Source organism: Haemorhous mexicanus, chromosome 24 (assembly GCF_027477595.1).
Source record: "Haemorhous mexicanus isolate bHaeMex1 chromosome 24, bHaeMex1.pri, whole genome shotgun sequence".
Lineage (NCBI taxonomy): Eukaryota > Metazoa > Chordata > Aves > Passeriformes > Fringillidae > Haemorhous > Haemorhous mexicanus.
In genome coordinates this window covers 254,231-268,308 of record NC_082364.1, presented here as the reverse complement: position 1 = coordinate 268,308, position 14,078 = coordinate 254,231, and the positions used below count along the sequence as shown (strand labels likewise).

At 42.8% G+C, this 14,078-nt stretch overlaps 1 protein-coding gene across 8 annotated transcripts in view; it reads left to right on the top strand.

The window, feature by feature from the left end:
- Positions 1-13,925, top strand: part of PRDM10 (PR/SET domain 10) — a 46,000-nt gene extending 32,075 nt beyond the window's left edge. For all 8 annotated transcript variants that reach the window (XM_059866991.1, XM_059866990.1, XM_059866995.1 and 5 more), the window contains 10 exons: positions 437-592; positions 1,288-1,467; positions 2,330-2,440; positions 3,480-3,680; positions 4,236-4,379; positions 5,974-6,144; positions 7,359-7,499; positions 8,130-8,298; positions 8,921-9,033; positions 9,796-13,925. In XM_059866991.1, coding sequence (XP_059722974.1) covers positions 437-592; positions 1,288-1,467; positions 2,330-2,440; positions 3,480-3,680; positions 4,236-4,379; positions 5,974-6,144; positions 7,359-7,499; positions 8,130-8,298; positions 8,921-9,033; positions 9,796-10,032 — 1,623 coding nt within the window. In that variant the 3' untranslated portion in view covers positions 10,033-13,925. The remainder of the gene's footprint in view (positions 1-436; positions 593-1,287; positions 1,468-2,329; positions 2,441-3,479; positions 3,681-4,235; positions 4,380-5,973; positions 6,145-7,358; positions 7,500-8,129; positions 8,299-8,920; positions 9,034-9,795) is intronic.
- The last annotated feature ends 153 nt before the right edge of the window (positions 13,926-14,078 follow it).

The following is a 14,078-nucleotide window of genomic DNA, read 5'->3' as shown; positions in this document are numbered from 1 at the left end:
TTTTTTTCTTTGCCAATTACAATTGCAAGTTCATTGTGTCTGATTGAAAGGAATTAGTCCCTGTGTTTTGGTTTCTTATAAATTAAAGGAAGATAATGAACCTCAGATGAATTTGTTAACTCAAAGGCGATTCTGTGCAAATGGTACATTTTGGACTTTCTCTGCCCATTAAGTGCAACTGTGCATTAGCTGATATCATCAAGATACAGTCTTGAGGAAATCAAATCACCCATCCGGATGCGTAGTAAAGATGTTATGGCTTTATAGAAACTATTGCTGAGATATCAACTGTTCTGACCAAATACTTTTTAAACCAAGGTATATTACACACCTTCAAAACCTTTTCCTTCTCTTTCATATTGCAAAGAGTTTCCTAGTGTGTTACCACTACTTCTCTCTTGAATAAACTTCATTTTTCTGTGATCTGCCATTTTAGGTCAAGAAACATGTGCGCAGTTTCCATTCTGAGAAGATTTACCAGTGTACAGAGTGTGACAAGGCTTTCTGCCGCCCCGACAAGCTGCGACTCCACATGCTGCGGCACTCGGACCGCAAAGACTTCCTGTGCTCCACCTGTGGCAAACAGTTCAAGGTGAGTTGGCTCTTGCCTGGATCATTACTAGTATAAAAAACATTATTCCTTACCCTCCTTCAAGGAAATAAGTTCATGTTCTGAAACATGAAAGAAAATAACACGTGTAAACCCACTAGACTTGCCTGTGAGTTGCATGCATTGCTTGGTGTCCTGTGTGAGCTATGACATCCATTGCTGAAGGACAAGTGGCAAGGTCACCTCTGCATCTTATTTCAAACAGATCTTATTCCTAATAATTTAATAGCAAAAGAACTTTCTATCTGCTCATTAAGAGCTGGGACATCATACATCTCCATTGCCAGGTGTTTGGGTTACATTGTTTATAACAGTTCAGTTAACTTGCTGGTGCCAGTGGATTAATAATGTTCCTAGCCAAGATGCCTGTGTCCATGGCATCCATCTTGTCAGCACATGTCATCCAGATGCCTTTCCAAATCCCATTGGAACAGATGGAGCAGACGGTGAGCCAGGTAGACTGTGGTGGCTGCAGCCTGCTTCCTGTCACTGAGTTTGTGATGGGACACTGAGGGACTGGATACTTCTGGGTGAAGGAACGCCTTTTTTTGAGAGGAAAATTTCCCTCTCTGGAGAGAGATCCTGAACAGCTCAGACTGTGGCTCTTATGCATAACAGGCAGTATGGCAGTTTCTGTGACGTTGCTGACATTTTTCTCCCCAATTTCTCCTTCCCAGAGGAAGGACAAGCTGCGAGAGCACATGCAGAGGATGCACAACCCAGAGAGGGAGGCCAAGAAGGCTGATCGGATCAACCGCTCCAAAACCTTCAAGCCCCGGATCGCATCCACTGACTATGAGAGCTTCATGTTCAAGTGCCGCCTCTGCATGATGGGCTTCCGCCGCAGGGGCATGTTGGTGAGTGCCTAGGTGCTGTTACATCCTCTGTCCTCTATTCTGATGAATAGGTAAGGAATAAAGATGGAATTCCAGTGTTGGAACACAAGGATCATAAAAGGGTTTGGGCTGGAAGGGACCTTAAAGCTCATATCATTCCACCTACTGGCCATGGGCAGGGACACTTTCCACTAGACCAGAGTGCTCCAAGCCCCATCCAATCTGGTCTTATCCAGCCAGGATGCTGTGAAACAAATTCTGGCAAATTTTGTAGCTGAGTTGAGGTGATCCATCTTTTTTTAAACCTGTGTGTTTTACCTCTTCAGCAAATTTGCACATTTACTGCCTGCACTGTACATCTGGTTGTCAGTACCATATTTCAACACTAAGTGTGATGTGTAATGTATTTAACAGGACATGAGCTGAAAATACTGCCTTGTTCAGCCTTAGTGCCTCTGTTTTCCTGGTGGTCTTCCCTGTTTTTTGTTTTTCCCCCTTCTCCAGGGCCTCTTCTGGCCATGTCTTGTCACTGCCTCTGGATAAAGGCTGTTCTTCAGCAAGAGATTGTTTGCTAAGGTTTCATGAGGGTTCTGATCTGGGTAGAGGCCTCACTCTCAGATATCAGCTACAAGACGGTTCTGGCAAACTATTTCACCCCTTCCTATCTAATTTTGGTTAGAGAAACTGTAAATGAGACCTAGCAAGACCACATTTACCTTCAGCAGTTAAATATGAGTGCACAATAACCACTGCAGCAGCAAATGCTTTCAGTGTAGCTGGCTTGCATCATTCAATTTTGTTTTGGCTGTTACCCATGTCTGGAAGAAGCACCAATTGTTTGGCTTCCAGCTGTAATATGTTCTTGTCCTCTGTTTCTCCTAAGGTGAATCATTTATCAAAGAGACATCCAGACATGAAAATAGAAGAGGTGCCAGAGCTCACATTGCCCATCATAAAACCCAACAGAGATTACTTCTGTCAATACTGCGATAAGGTGTGTGGGAAGTCACCCCTCGGAATCCCAGTCCTGGATGCAACCAATTGTCTCTGCATAGAAATCTCTGGTGGGGTTTGTAGCTTTTCTGAGGTGCTTGCCAGCAACATTCCTGCAGTACTGTAAAAAAAAAAAAAAAAAAAAAAAAAAAAAAAAAAAAAAAAAAAAAAGTTGACAAAATACACTTAGGCCTAGGCAGTGGAATGCTAATAGAAAACAGTAGTTTTCCCCTTTCTGCTGTGTTTGGCATTGGAAAACTTGAATACTGTTATCCAGCTGACGGTCACTGACCCTTAGTCTTGTGTTAGCACAGGACTAAGTATGCTGTCTGTGTATAATTCCTGGCCTGTAAGTACTTCTGGCATTTCTAAAAGTTAGTCTTTAACACCTTTTATTGTAAGCTGCTTACTAGGTCATGTCCCAGTGGTCAGTGGAGCCTGAAGCTGCTTCTGCAGTACCTTTGGGCTCTTGCTTTTATTCTCCTTTGCCTTTTATGCCTGGGGACCTTTATTTACCAGGGACTGTATTTTGACTGTCCTTATCCTCAGTACATCTTTCTGTGAGGCCTCTTTTCCTTTTGTTTGAGGGGAGAAAAAATAGTTTTAATTATTAGATAGTATTTGTTTGTTGATGTGCCTAAAAAGAACTAAAAGGTATGTTGATCACTAAACTAAAACAGTTTGAAGCTGTGTGTCAAGTACAGACATCAAATGTCATAACAAATTAACATTGGGCATTTGATCTTCAAATATGGCAAGAAGAATTTTCCTCTTACCTCCTTGTCCTGCTTTGGTGTTTGGTTGTGGCATACAATGTGTTCTCAAAAGACTTCTCTGCTACACAAGGAGTCAGTTGCTTTTACAGGTTGATGAAACACTGGAAGGTGTATGTTCATGCCTTTTGTTGTAATTGTTTGGGAATTTAACTACATGTATTCTCTAAAGCAACATGCAGACCTTCCAGATCAAGATAACTGGGATCTGTTTCCTGTGCAGACACCAGGGCTGCACCATATTAATTCCAAATCTTTGCCCTGCAGGTGTACAAGAGTGCCAGCAAACGCAAAGCACACATCCTGAAAAATCACCCTGGTGCTGAGCTACCTCCAAGCATCCGGAAACTGCGTCCTGCGGGACCGGGAGAGCCAGATCCTATGCTAAGCACCCATACACAGCTGACAGGCACCATCGCTACCCCTCCAGTCTGCTGCCCTCACTGTTCCAAGCAATACAGCAGTAAGGTATGGGGGGTTCCAGCCTCAGACAGCTTCTTCCTGGGGATGCTGTTTCACTATGGTCTCTGTCACTTGTCTGTCCACAAGCAGACCTCTCTTCTTCACAGTCAGAGTGCTGGTTTTGTGCTGCGTGCTGACAGTGCAGGCACAGTCTGGTTGTTTTAGGGCCAAAAGATTCCATGAATAGAGGGTTTGTGCTAAAAAGTTACCAGAGCATGAGCATGAATGGAAGGGCTTGAAAACTGCTCTCTGATAGTTACAGGGGAGATGAGCAGTGAAACAAAACACAGAAAAGATGACCTTTGGAAAAAGTCATAAAACATTTGGCAATATTGGGGTAAAAAGCTGTTCAGGACAATACTTCAGTGTCATCTCTAATCAGCAGCAGGTTTGTGATCCTTGTTTTTAACTTTGTTGACCAGAGGATCTCATAGTATGAATCTTGAGGCTGTTTTACTGAGGGAAACCTAAAAGCCGTGTTTGGCCAGACTGTTGGATTTCACGTGGCCCTGAGCAGAGTAATGGACCGTCCTTCCAACGCTCCTTTGCTTCTCTCTGCAGACAAAGATGGTGCAGCACATCCGCAAGAAGCACCCAGAGTTTGCTCAGCTGCCAAACACGATCCATGCACCACTGGCGACAGCTGTCATCAGTTCCACGCCAGCTGTTCTCACCACTGACAGCACGACAGGAGAAACTGTTGTGGTAAGGAGGCACACAAGGGCAGTGCAGGGAAACATACAGAATAGGAGCCTTCTGGTATTAGTAACCCTGGTTTATTTGGCAGACACTACTTCAAAACCTGTATTAGGAAATTATTTGAGATCACTTCTGGTTTTAAGCCTGTGTGGTCTAGTTTTGCACTGTCAGGAGCTGTTAATTTCACTCTGGAGCTTTAAGGATTTGTCTTTTATCCCCAGATCCATTTTCTTCTTTCATTCAGACTTACTGACTCCACATAATGAACTCGGGGATACACATCTCCTGGATTTTCACTGGGAATTTTCTCCTGAAGTGAGAGACGCAGTTACTTAATGTGGCCTCTGCTGGGTTTTGGGGTGTCCCCTGTGGGCTGCAACGGGGTCCGGATAGCACAGTCCTGCTTGGCACGGCCTGTCTGCCTGTCTGAGTTCCCAAGCAGTTCTTAGCTGCAGGCAACCTTAGCAAGCTTAAGTGACATCAGCTTTCAGTGATTATCAGCTCATTTTGTGATTTCAGCTCTTAGCCTGCTAGGTGCCACAGGCAGGCAGATGCGGGGAGAGAGAGGAGAAGCACTGTATGAAGTTCCACAGGATTGTCTTTATTGGCAGCCTCTGTGAAGGTCTCAGGGACAGCGTCTTCTAACAAACTGGGCAAAAGTTGGGGTTTTTATAGTATACAGGGCTTTTGGAAATTGTCCAATAGTAAGTGTCAAAGGAAAGTGACCTATAGTCTTACAGAGAGATAAGCAAGGGTCCAAGGCGGAAGAGAGGGGCTTCCAAGGTCCAGTCATCATGACTCAGCATTTCCTATCTTAGGCTTCTGGCCACCAGGGAAGCTCTGGAGGCCCTGGGCCTGCTACAGTTCCTGGCATCAAGAGGACAAGTTTAACAGTGCCTAGGGACTGGATCGAACTCTGTTCATGGAGTCAGATATTTTTGTAATTCTTTGGACTGCACAGCACTGAGCAAGAGTGCTGATCTCTCTACTGTTAATACATCAGCTGCCACTGAAGTGAAAGCTGAGACTAGAAATGTGTCCTTCAATGTTGTGGGATACTATGTAGATTTAAAAGTCCTATTGATCACGGTTTAAAACTTGTTATCCAAAGACTGACTAGATAAAAGACTGTCTTGCTTGAAAATGGAGAGGTTTAATCAGGATGCTGTTGGCTTCATAAACCTGATTAAGTTATGTACTAAATGTCTTTACACATTAGAAATACAGTTGTGACTCTTACAGAGGAGGAAGAGAGGTGGAATATATCAATGAATTACTTTTTGACTTGGAAACTAAGTCAGCTCTTCATAAATACAGGACTTCCATTGTTTAACAGAATACTGGTATGTCACAAGATGAAAATAATTATTTTTATTATGATATGTTAAGTTAGCCATTAACAGTCCTGACTAGGATTTAGACAGAAGACAGCAATTCTGGTTTATCATCCCTGGTGACTACCTATGACCCCAACCTCTGGACCCGAAGCTCTTGTGAAAAAATGACCAGATCCACTGTAAGTGTAGATAAAAGAACTACAGCCTTGAAGAAGTACATCAGTATGATGATGACCTGTATCTCTCACTCTCTCCCTGCTCAGACAACAGATTTACTGACCCAAGCAATGACAGAGATATCCCAGACCCTCACTACAGATTACCGGACTCCGCAGGGAGATTACCAGCGCATCCAGTACATCCCTGTGTCTCAATCCACAACTGGCTTGCAGCAGCCTCAGCACATACAGCTGCAGGTTGTTCAAGTGGCCCAGGTGAGTAACCCGGTGGGGATCTTGCTGTGCTTTTGATCTCTTCCCTCCTAAGCCTGTGTGTTCTTGGGCTCTAGCACACAGAAGTGTGGTAAGGAGTAGTTACAAAAAGTGCTGTAGCTACTTTTTACAGATAAATCAACTGATAAGGCATAGAGTTCCCTTCATAAGCACTTGTACTGGGCATAAATAGTCCTGCCAGCCTTGGTCAGCTTGCTGGAGACACATCGACAGAGTCCAGACTTAGTTCTACCCATCTGGGCAGCTTTGCTCAAGTCTACTCTAGGAATGTTTTCCAGCTACTGGAAAGGTGGGTCAGTGGGTGACCCATTTTCTGCAGTTCAAGAGTGATTTGTACTTCCTTGTCCTCAGTGAGTCAGAGCCAAAATTTGGGAGTACAGAGAGTGGTTGCTTGTTCCCTTCGTAGCATCTATTAGCATATTCATTCTCTTAATGCTCTACAGGCTCCTAAAAATGAAACCAGAGTGTAACTAGAGTAACTGGTCTGAGGAAAGTATCTCAGGCAGTTGTAAGAAATTTGTTACCCACTGGAGGAAGCTGAAACTACCATGTGTTTATTTTTTAATCTGAAATTTCCATGTTATCAAATCAGATTGTGAATTTGGTTAATAAAGGCCTAAACAATGGCCCCAGTTGACAGTGACTGTGGCTGTTGTAACAATACAAGAGCATGAACACTGATTCCTGCAGGTAATATTAGCAAGATCTTAATTTTATAAATATCCAAAATTTGTAATTCAATTACTGCAATTGGTATCATTAGCAAGTGTTGTTCAGAAAAACCTTTAAAAACCTCTGAGCACTTGTCTTGATGCAGAGCTGTGTCAAACTACAGAACTGGATACGCAAATCTTGAGTATGTATACGTTGTACAGAAAGACGCTTACAGAGAAGGGGTTAATACTAATCCTGGCTTTTGAACCCTTTGGTTTAGTCCAGCCACTGCCACAAACAGCTTGAACAATGTTAGACAAGTCCTGTCCATTGGTATCACTGAGATAAATGTAATGGCACAGAGATGGTTCTATTAAATGTACCTTATCTCCCGGGGTGCAAAGAAACTCAACAAGGCTCAACAGGTGTGCTCCACTAAGGCTCCTACTTCATTATTCCAGACCTTGTGTCCCAGAAGAGGTTTGCACTGCTGCTTTTGTAAAGAATTTGAGGTAAAGAGCTCTGCTTAATTTTTTCCCCAGGCTACCTCACCTCACCAGTCCCAGCACTCCACAGTGGATGTTGGGCAGCTCCATGACCCCCAGACATACACCCAACATGCCATCCAGGTGCAGCACATCCAGGTCACAGAGCCATCACCAGCAACTCAGTCATCATCACAGGTATTTCTCTCTTCTCACCAGAAAATGCTTTCCCCACCAGCCTGCTCAGCTGGCATATTGCATGTGCTGATGCAGGGGATAGTGTTTTCTTTTTCATTTAAAGGACTACACATAAAATTACTCTCGCATTGAGATCGTCAAGCATTGCCCAGATATCTCAAGGTGTATGGGGGTGTTTTGTTATGGGTTTGTTTGGCTATTTGTTGTATGGGTTTTTTTTGTGTGGGGTGTTTTTTCCCCTCAACAGTATGTACAAAGGAGAGATAAATGATTGGAAACGGACATATTTGCAGCTGAATTAAGTTTTTCAGTTGGAAGATGTAAATGGAAACTGGCATTCCTCAAATATTTGAAGCTCTTCATGCTCTTGGGTAGAATTTAGCCTCTAATTTTAGGTCTCTGCCATAGATTTGCTTTGGCAAGCAACAGTATCACTATTTCAGTTTCCTGGTCTGAGCTTATTTACCATAGAGTGATGCAAGTTGGAGGAGAGAAAGTTCAGTTCTTGTGCTCGATATACTCTGGAACCCATCCCATGTTTTCCCTTAATGAGAAGGCTGTGTTTGTGACAGCATAGAGCTGTGCAATCCTTACTACACCAAGAACACTTGCACTTTTTTTTTCCTGTAGGCTGGGGGTCAGCCTTTGAGTCCCTCCTCGCAACAACCTCAGCAGGAGCTCAGCCCCTCACAGATGCAGACAACTACATCGACACCAAACCAAGCGCTCCAGCAGCAGCAAGGCTCCTCAGTCCAGCACACATATCTCCCCAGCAACTGGAACTCATTTCGGAGCTACTGTAAGTGTCAGCAGTAGCTCTAACTACTTGTCTGGCAAGTGCATCTGACTAACAAGTGCCCCATGTCTCCAGCTACCAAATGGGACAGCGTTTTCAGAGTTCATTCAGCTTTGTGGTTAATATTCATAGATATCAAGAAGATAATGCTTCAGACAAATGTAAATATTTGTACCAGCTCTTCCATTATCATCCATACTGATCCAGTACGTAGTTTGGGCAGGCACACTGGGCTCCTTTATTCCAAGGAACTTGCATACAGCAAAAATCCATGTGTTGGATAGCTACTTGTTCAAGTTTGGGTGCATGCTTGAAAGAATTGTGTGGAAAATGAGCATGACATGAAGATGATTTCTCATGCTCATGCAGTTCTGGATGGTAATTCTGTGATGATTTGGGTGAGAACAGGATGTGTTTTCTCTGCATGAATTGCCAAATCTCTATCTGGTGTTAACTGGCAAAATTCTGCTGAGGCCCGTAGGGTTCTACAAGGCCTTAGATCACCTGAATTCTATTCAATATCCACTGTTTCAGACTTTAAATCTTTCTGACATAAGACATGATCTTTGAAGGTTGTCTTTGAGTTTGACTGAAGGTCTTGATTATCCAATTTGCAACATTTTAGCATCAGAGATTCAGATGATGACCATCCCCCAAGGGCAGTACGTGATCACAGAGACTGCTGTGGGTACCCCGGTCACCACTGTCAACACAGGGCAAGTAAAAGCAGTTACTCAGGTAAGGAAAACCATCATGGCCTTTTTTTCATCCAGACTATTACAAGGCATAAAGCTCTTCATCTTGAAGGTTTAAAGAATGCCAAAATCATAACTGGGGCACAGAGTGGAGGTACCTAAAGAGATGCAGACTGCACAGTATAGTCTGCATTGTAACCATTTACAAGGCTCATGCTGTCTACTCTTGTATGTGTGACTCCTTTCAGTTTAAAATCTTCACTTAATCACATTTGCAGACCAAAATTATTTAGTGGTACTACTTAGTCTTAAAAATATTTATGATTAAGCTGTATCCATTAAACCAAATTTCAGAACAGCTTCTGGAAACATTTCAGTAGCTTTCTGTTATCTATAAGATTAGAAAATAAAAGAGTTCCTGCTATTCATTGTAAGCACTCCAGCATAAGGAGACAGGTCATTGCCTTGTGTTAATCTTAGTCACTGGGAATGCAACCTCTGCTATAAAATATGGAATACAGGAAAAAATCTTTCCGAATAGTGCAATTGAAAATTGCTGTTTTATTCTGTAGTGGTTGTCTAATTGTGTAATGAGTTTAACCATTTGTAAATTAACCAAAAGCCAAGTAAGTCCAATGTCCTTTGAATCAAAAGACAGGTGTTATGTTGCTCTCAAATACATTTAAATGAAATAGAGCTTATTTAATAAAGTTCCTTGTTCACACCAAAATGTCTGACAGCAGACTATTATAGAAGTTACAAAAGATACAGTATTTATTAACTATTTTCGATATTCCCCATGCAGACTCACTACGTGATATCTGAAGGTCAGCCTGATCTGGATGGTAAACAAAACTCTTCACTCTCCAGTGAGGTTCAGGTGGGCGTTTCCCAGCCCACAGCCCACACGGATCCCTTGGAATCCCAGACGAGCAATCAGCAGCAAACCACCCAGTACATCATCACGACCACCACCAACGGGAGTGGCGGGAGTGAAGTGCACATCTCCAAACCCAGGACTTTCTCAGCAGAGCACGAGTGAAAGAGCCTCATGGTGCCATTTGCTTGTCCTTGTCACCTCCCTGACAGCCCAAATGTGGGGGTACCCTGGGGCTCTATATGTTTTGACGTATATGCTCACTTACCTTCCACTAAAATCTTGGAGCTCTTGTTAATGCTTTAAGAGGGTTTTATTCACAGTGACCATGAAATGCCCTCAGAATCCTTCTGGGATGCTTTTTATGCAGCTTTTAAGAAAAAGGAAAAGAGAAGTGAAACCTCTGCTTGCCCTGGACTTTATTTTTGGCATGTCTGCTGACCCTTATTTTTCCTTTTTGGAAGTATGTCCAGCAAACAATATTATTTCAGCTGTATGGCAAAAAGCCTGCCTAACTGAAGCCTTCCTGGCAGATGGTCGTATGTATATTTTTAACAGGAGCCATTAAACAGGAGAGCATCATGTAAGTTGTTAGAATATGGCAGAACTGCTTCCTGTGGCGTCTAGCAGCCCAGGTGAAGGGGAGTGTCCCTGCGCCATATGAGCAGACTGCCTGCAGAAAGGAGCAGCAGCAGCCAAGCGGTGGTTCTTGGTGTCCCTTTATGGGGATGGATTGAACAATGAAGCTGTGAAGATGTGCTGAAGCAGTCCATTAAATTATTATTTTCCCAGCCCTCCATAACTGTTTACATGCTGTCTGCCCTGCCCTGTTTTACCCAGCAGTTTCAGAAAGCAGGAAAAGTCTTAAACCCGTGTTGTTTGGAACAAAATGATTGAAGTCCTAGGAGCACCTAAGAGTAGTACAGAGCTACTGTTACTTCTTTTCTCTCCAGTGTTTGCAGGAAAAATTGCTTTTTTGCCTCTAAACAACAAAAAAAAAAAGCAGCTCAGCTAAACCTGCACAGTAGCTTCTGCTGTGATCTAAGATAGTTGTGCAAGGAGAAAACGAGGATACAGAGCACTCCTCTGAAGGGACAGGGTCATTATCTCTGTGGCCACCTCAAAGTAAACATTTCTCCTCTGCAAGACTGGATGGAGAGTTGGTTTCTTTGATATTTTTTTTTTCTTTCCAAATAACCTTGTTAACAATGTACTGTAATTCCTTTGGGCAGTTCCAGAAAACAACCAACCCTGGACTCAGGAAACACACAAGAAACATGCTAGTGGACCACTATTTATGGGACATGAAAAGCCATCCATGAGGGTTGCCACATGTGATGGACCTGGTCTACATACAGAATTCATGTTGCATTTAGGGACCAGGAGAAAGGGAAAGAGATTTATCTTTTAAGGCCATGTAATATATTTTTCCTTACATAGTTCTCCTTCACAGGTTGTCTTGGTTGTTTAAGGCATTCTGGTGGTTGCAAAAACATGCTAGAACTCCATTGACTCCTGGTGGGATATACTGTGTATGTCTGAATTTGCATTTGGAAAACGCATCCCAGAACATCTGTGCATATCAGGATACAGTTATTTATAAAACAGACACAAAGAAGGGTGCTCTATCTTAGAGGTCCTTGAGACAGAAGAACTTGAGGCGTCTTTTTGATTTGTTTTCTCTTGTACTGCACTGAGTGTGAATGTGGGACTCTTCCATAGCTATTCCCATGGATTCAGGTGTGGATTACTTATGTCAGTAAGCACTACATGTTGTGGTATCACATTTTATGGACTTAAAGCTCTTTGACATGAGGGAACTCCACACTCAGGCTGCATGAGAGTAAATCTGGTTCCTTGTGGGCAAAGCCTTGTAGCAGGCATGGCTTTGGTAATTAACGTATCTGTTAATGTGGCATGGAAATAGTATTGAGATAAATCAGTTGGCCAGTACTGGCCAGCTGAGAAGTGTTCTGAGGTAACTCTGAAGTGACTTGCCAAAATGTGGATTACTTTTGTTCCTGGGATTTCTCTTCTCTTTCTGTACCACCATACTGGGGCACTAAAGAGCTGGGCAGAATTAACATGGACCAGAGCTCCCATTTGGTCAAGTGCAGTGATGAGTGAGTGACCTTAAATTCTGTGGATTTGGCAGCTCAGCCACTGTGGCAGTGTGGAGAAACAACCACAATGCCCAGTAACTTGAGTTCATGTTGCTGAGGACTTTGGAATTACAATGTTGAGCCTTGCAGTGTTGTTTTTGTGGGAAGAGAGTAGGAAGAATTTTGTCTTGGCTTTTTTCAGTCTGCTGCTAATTTAATAACAAGGCAGAAATGCTACAAGTAGTAGGAAAATAGCAGACTTGGAAGAAATGGGAGACTGGGAATACTGGGGTACTGGAGGATTGCGAGAGCAATTTTAAGAGTCTTAAAAGTTTGACAATTAGATGAACGTCAAATACGTTCCCATTGCTGATGTTGCACATGTGGGGTTTAAAAACTACTTTGCTCTATTCACCTTTATTGGAACGGTCCATGAATGAGGACAGTTTTACCAGGTATTTAAAACTGAAAACTATTTAAAACAGAAAACCATTTTAAAACAGCCTTTTTGAACTCAAATCTTCCTCATCAAAGTTTCTCTGCCCTGCAGCAGCAGCACCCTTGGGCTATTGGCCTGACTCCAGGTGAAGTAATTCCTAGTGCCACAAGTTGAATGAATTGTCTGTGAAAAGAGCAAGCCTGGAAATAGAAGTACCACAGATTTTCCTTCCAAAATAAGGAAGTACAGTGATTGCACAGATGGCAAAGGTTGCACGGATTTTTTTCTCCATTTCTGCAGCGCAGAAGGTATGGGATGTATTACTTTTGTTTGTAAACCAGAGCAACCCAAAGATCTCTCTAAGTTGTATCCCACAGAAGTGTAAATCCAGAGTCCTCTCAGTTGCCTGGAAGGTCTGTGTTTTGTCTGGAGATGCTGTCCCCTGGAGGCGTTCTGGGTCAGATTCTGTATTTTCCTGGAGGAAAAAGAAAACAACCCCAGCCTGCGCACCCTGATCTTGCACCTCTTGGACTGCTCAGGCCCCTTCTCTTATTTAACTGTGTATGTTTATTGTACATTTGGTGACTGTTGTTGTGTTCAGAGTCTTGTGCAACCTGGCAGGTGTAAAAAAAAAAAAAAAACCAAACCAACCTGAAAATAATAAATCTGTTTCTCTTTTTTTTTTTTTTTTTTTTTTAATCACTCCCGATGACCAATCTGTTCATTGGGCTAAGATGTTCAGTGAAGGGTGAGTGAGGTGGGGTGTGGATAGATGGGATGATAACAGTATAGCAGTTACAGGGAAAAATATATTTGCTCCTCTCTGGATGGGTCACAGAATTTCTGACCTCCCACAACACAGTCCAAGGGAGGGTAAGTGGAGAGTGGAGTGGAGCTCCCGTGTCTCTGTTGAAACCCTTGCAAAATAAGTAATTTTAAAAACTATTTTTAAATTTAAAAGGTCAAGTTTAAAAGTTGTTTCTAGCTGATCAGCTGCACAGCATATGAAAACTGAGTGAGTTGAGGATTATGTCCATTGAATCAGCAAACCATGACAAAATCCCTCTAGGAGTGACTCCTGTTGCCATCCCAGGGTGATTTCAGGTACTATCCTGACATATCCACTCCCAATCACTCACTAAGATATGTGACTCGAGTCTCTCAAACTCCACCTAAATGTAAAGAGAGTATTAGAACAAGTTAAAAACTGGGAGAAGTTAGGGAAGGGTCCATCATAAGTTCTGCAGTGAATTTGTCTCTCGCTCATTGGGTAAGACCTGCACTCTGTGATTTATCGTGTGCCAGGTTGCAGCAGGGATTAGGGCTTGTCTGTACATTGCTTTACTGTTACCTGCAATCATGAACCTTAACCCGTCGAGATTTTATTAAATGGGTGTTATTCTGGAAGCTGTTAATGTGCGTCCTTGGAGGGGGCTGGCAGTGGGTAAAGGCGTGGAGAGACAGGAACAACTTCCATTTGCTGTATGAAAATCTGCATTAAAATTCAAAATACTCAGCCTTTCAACACTTCATTGTAATGTTAACAGAGCATCTCAATGACTAATCCACTGCACAGGACTGCAGTCAAGCCGCTTAAATCTGCCACTGATAGGTAGCTTCAGCATTCCACAACTACCGTATTTTTAGGGGAATTTACAAACTTACCCTCT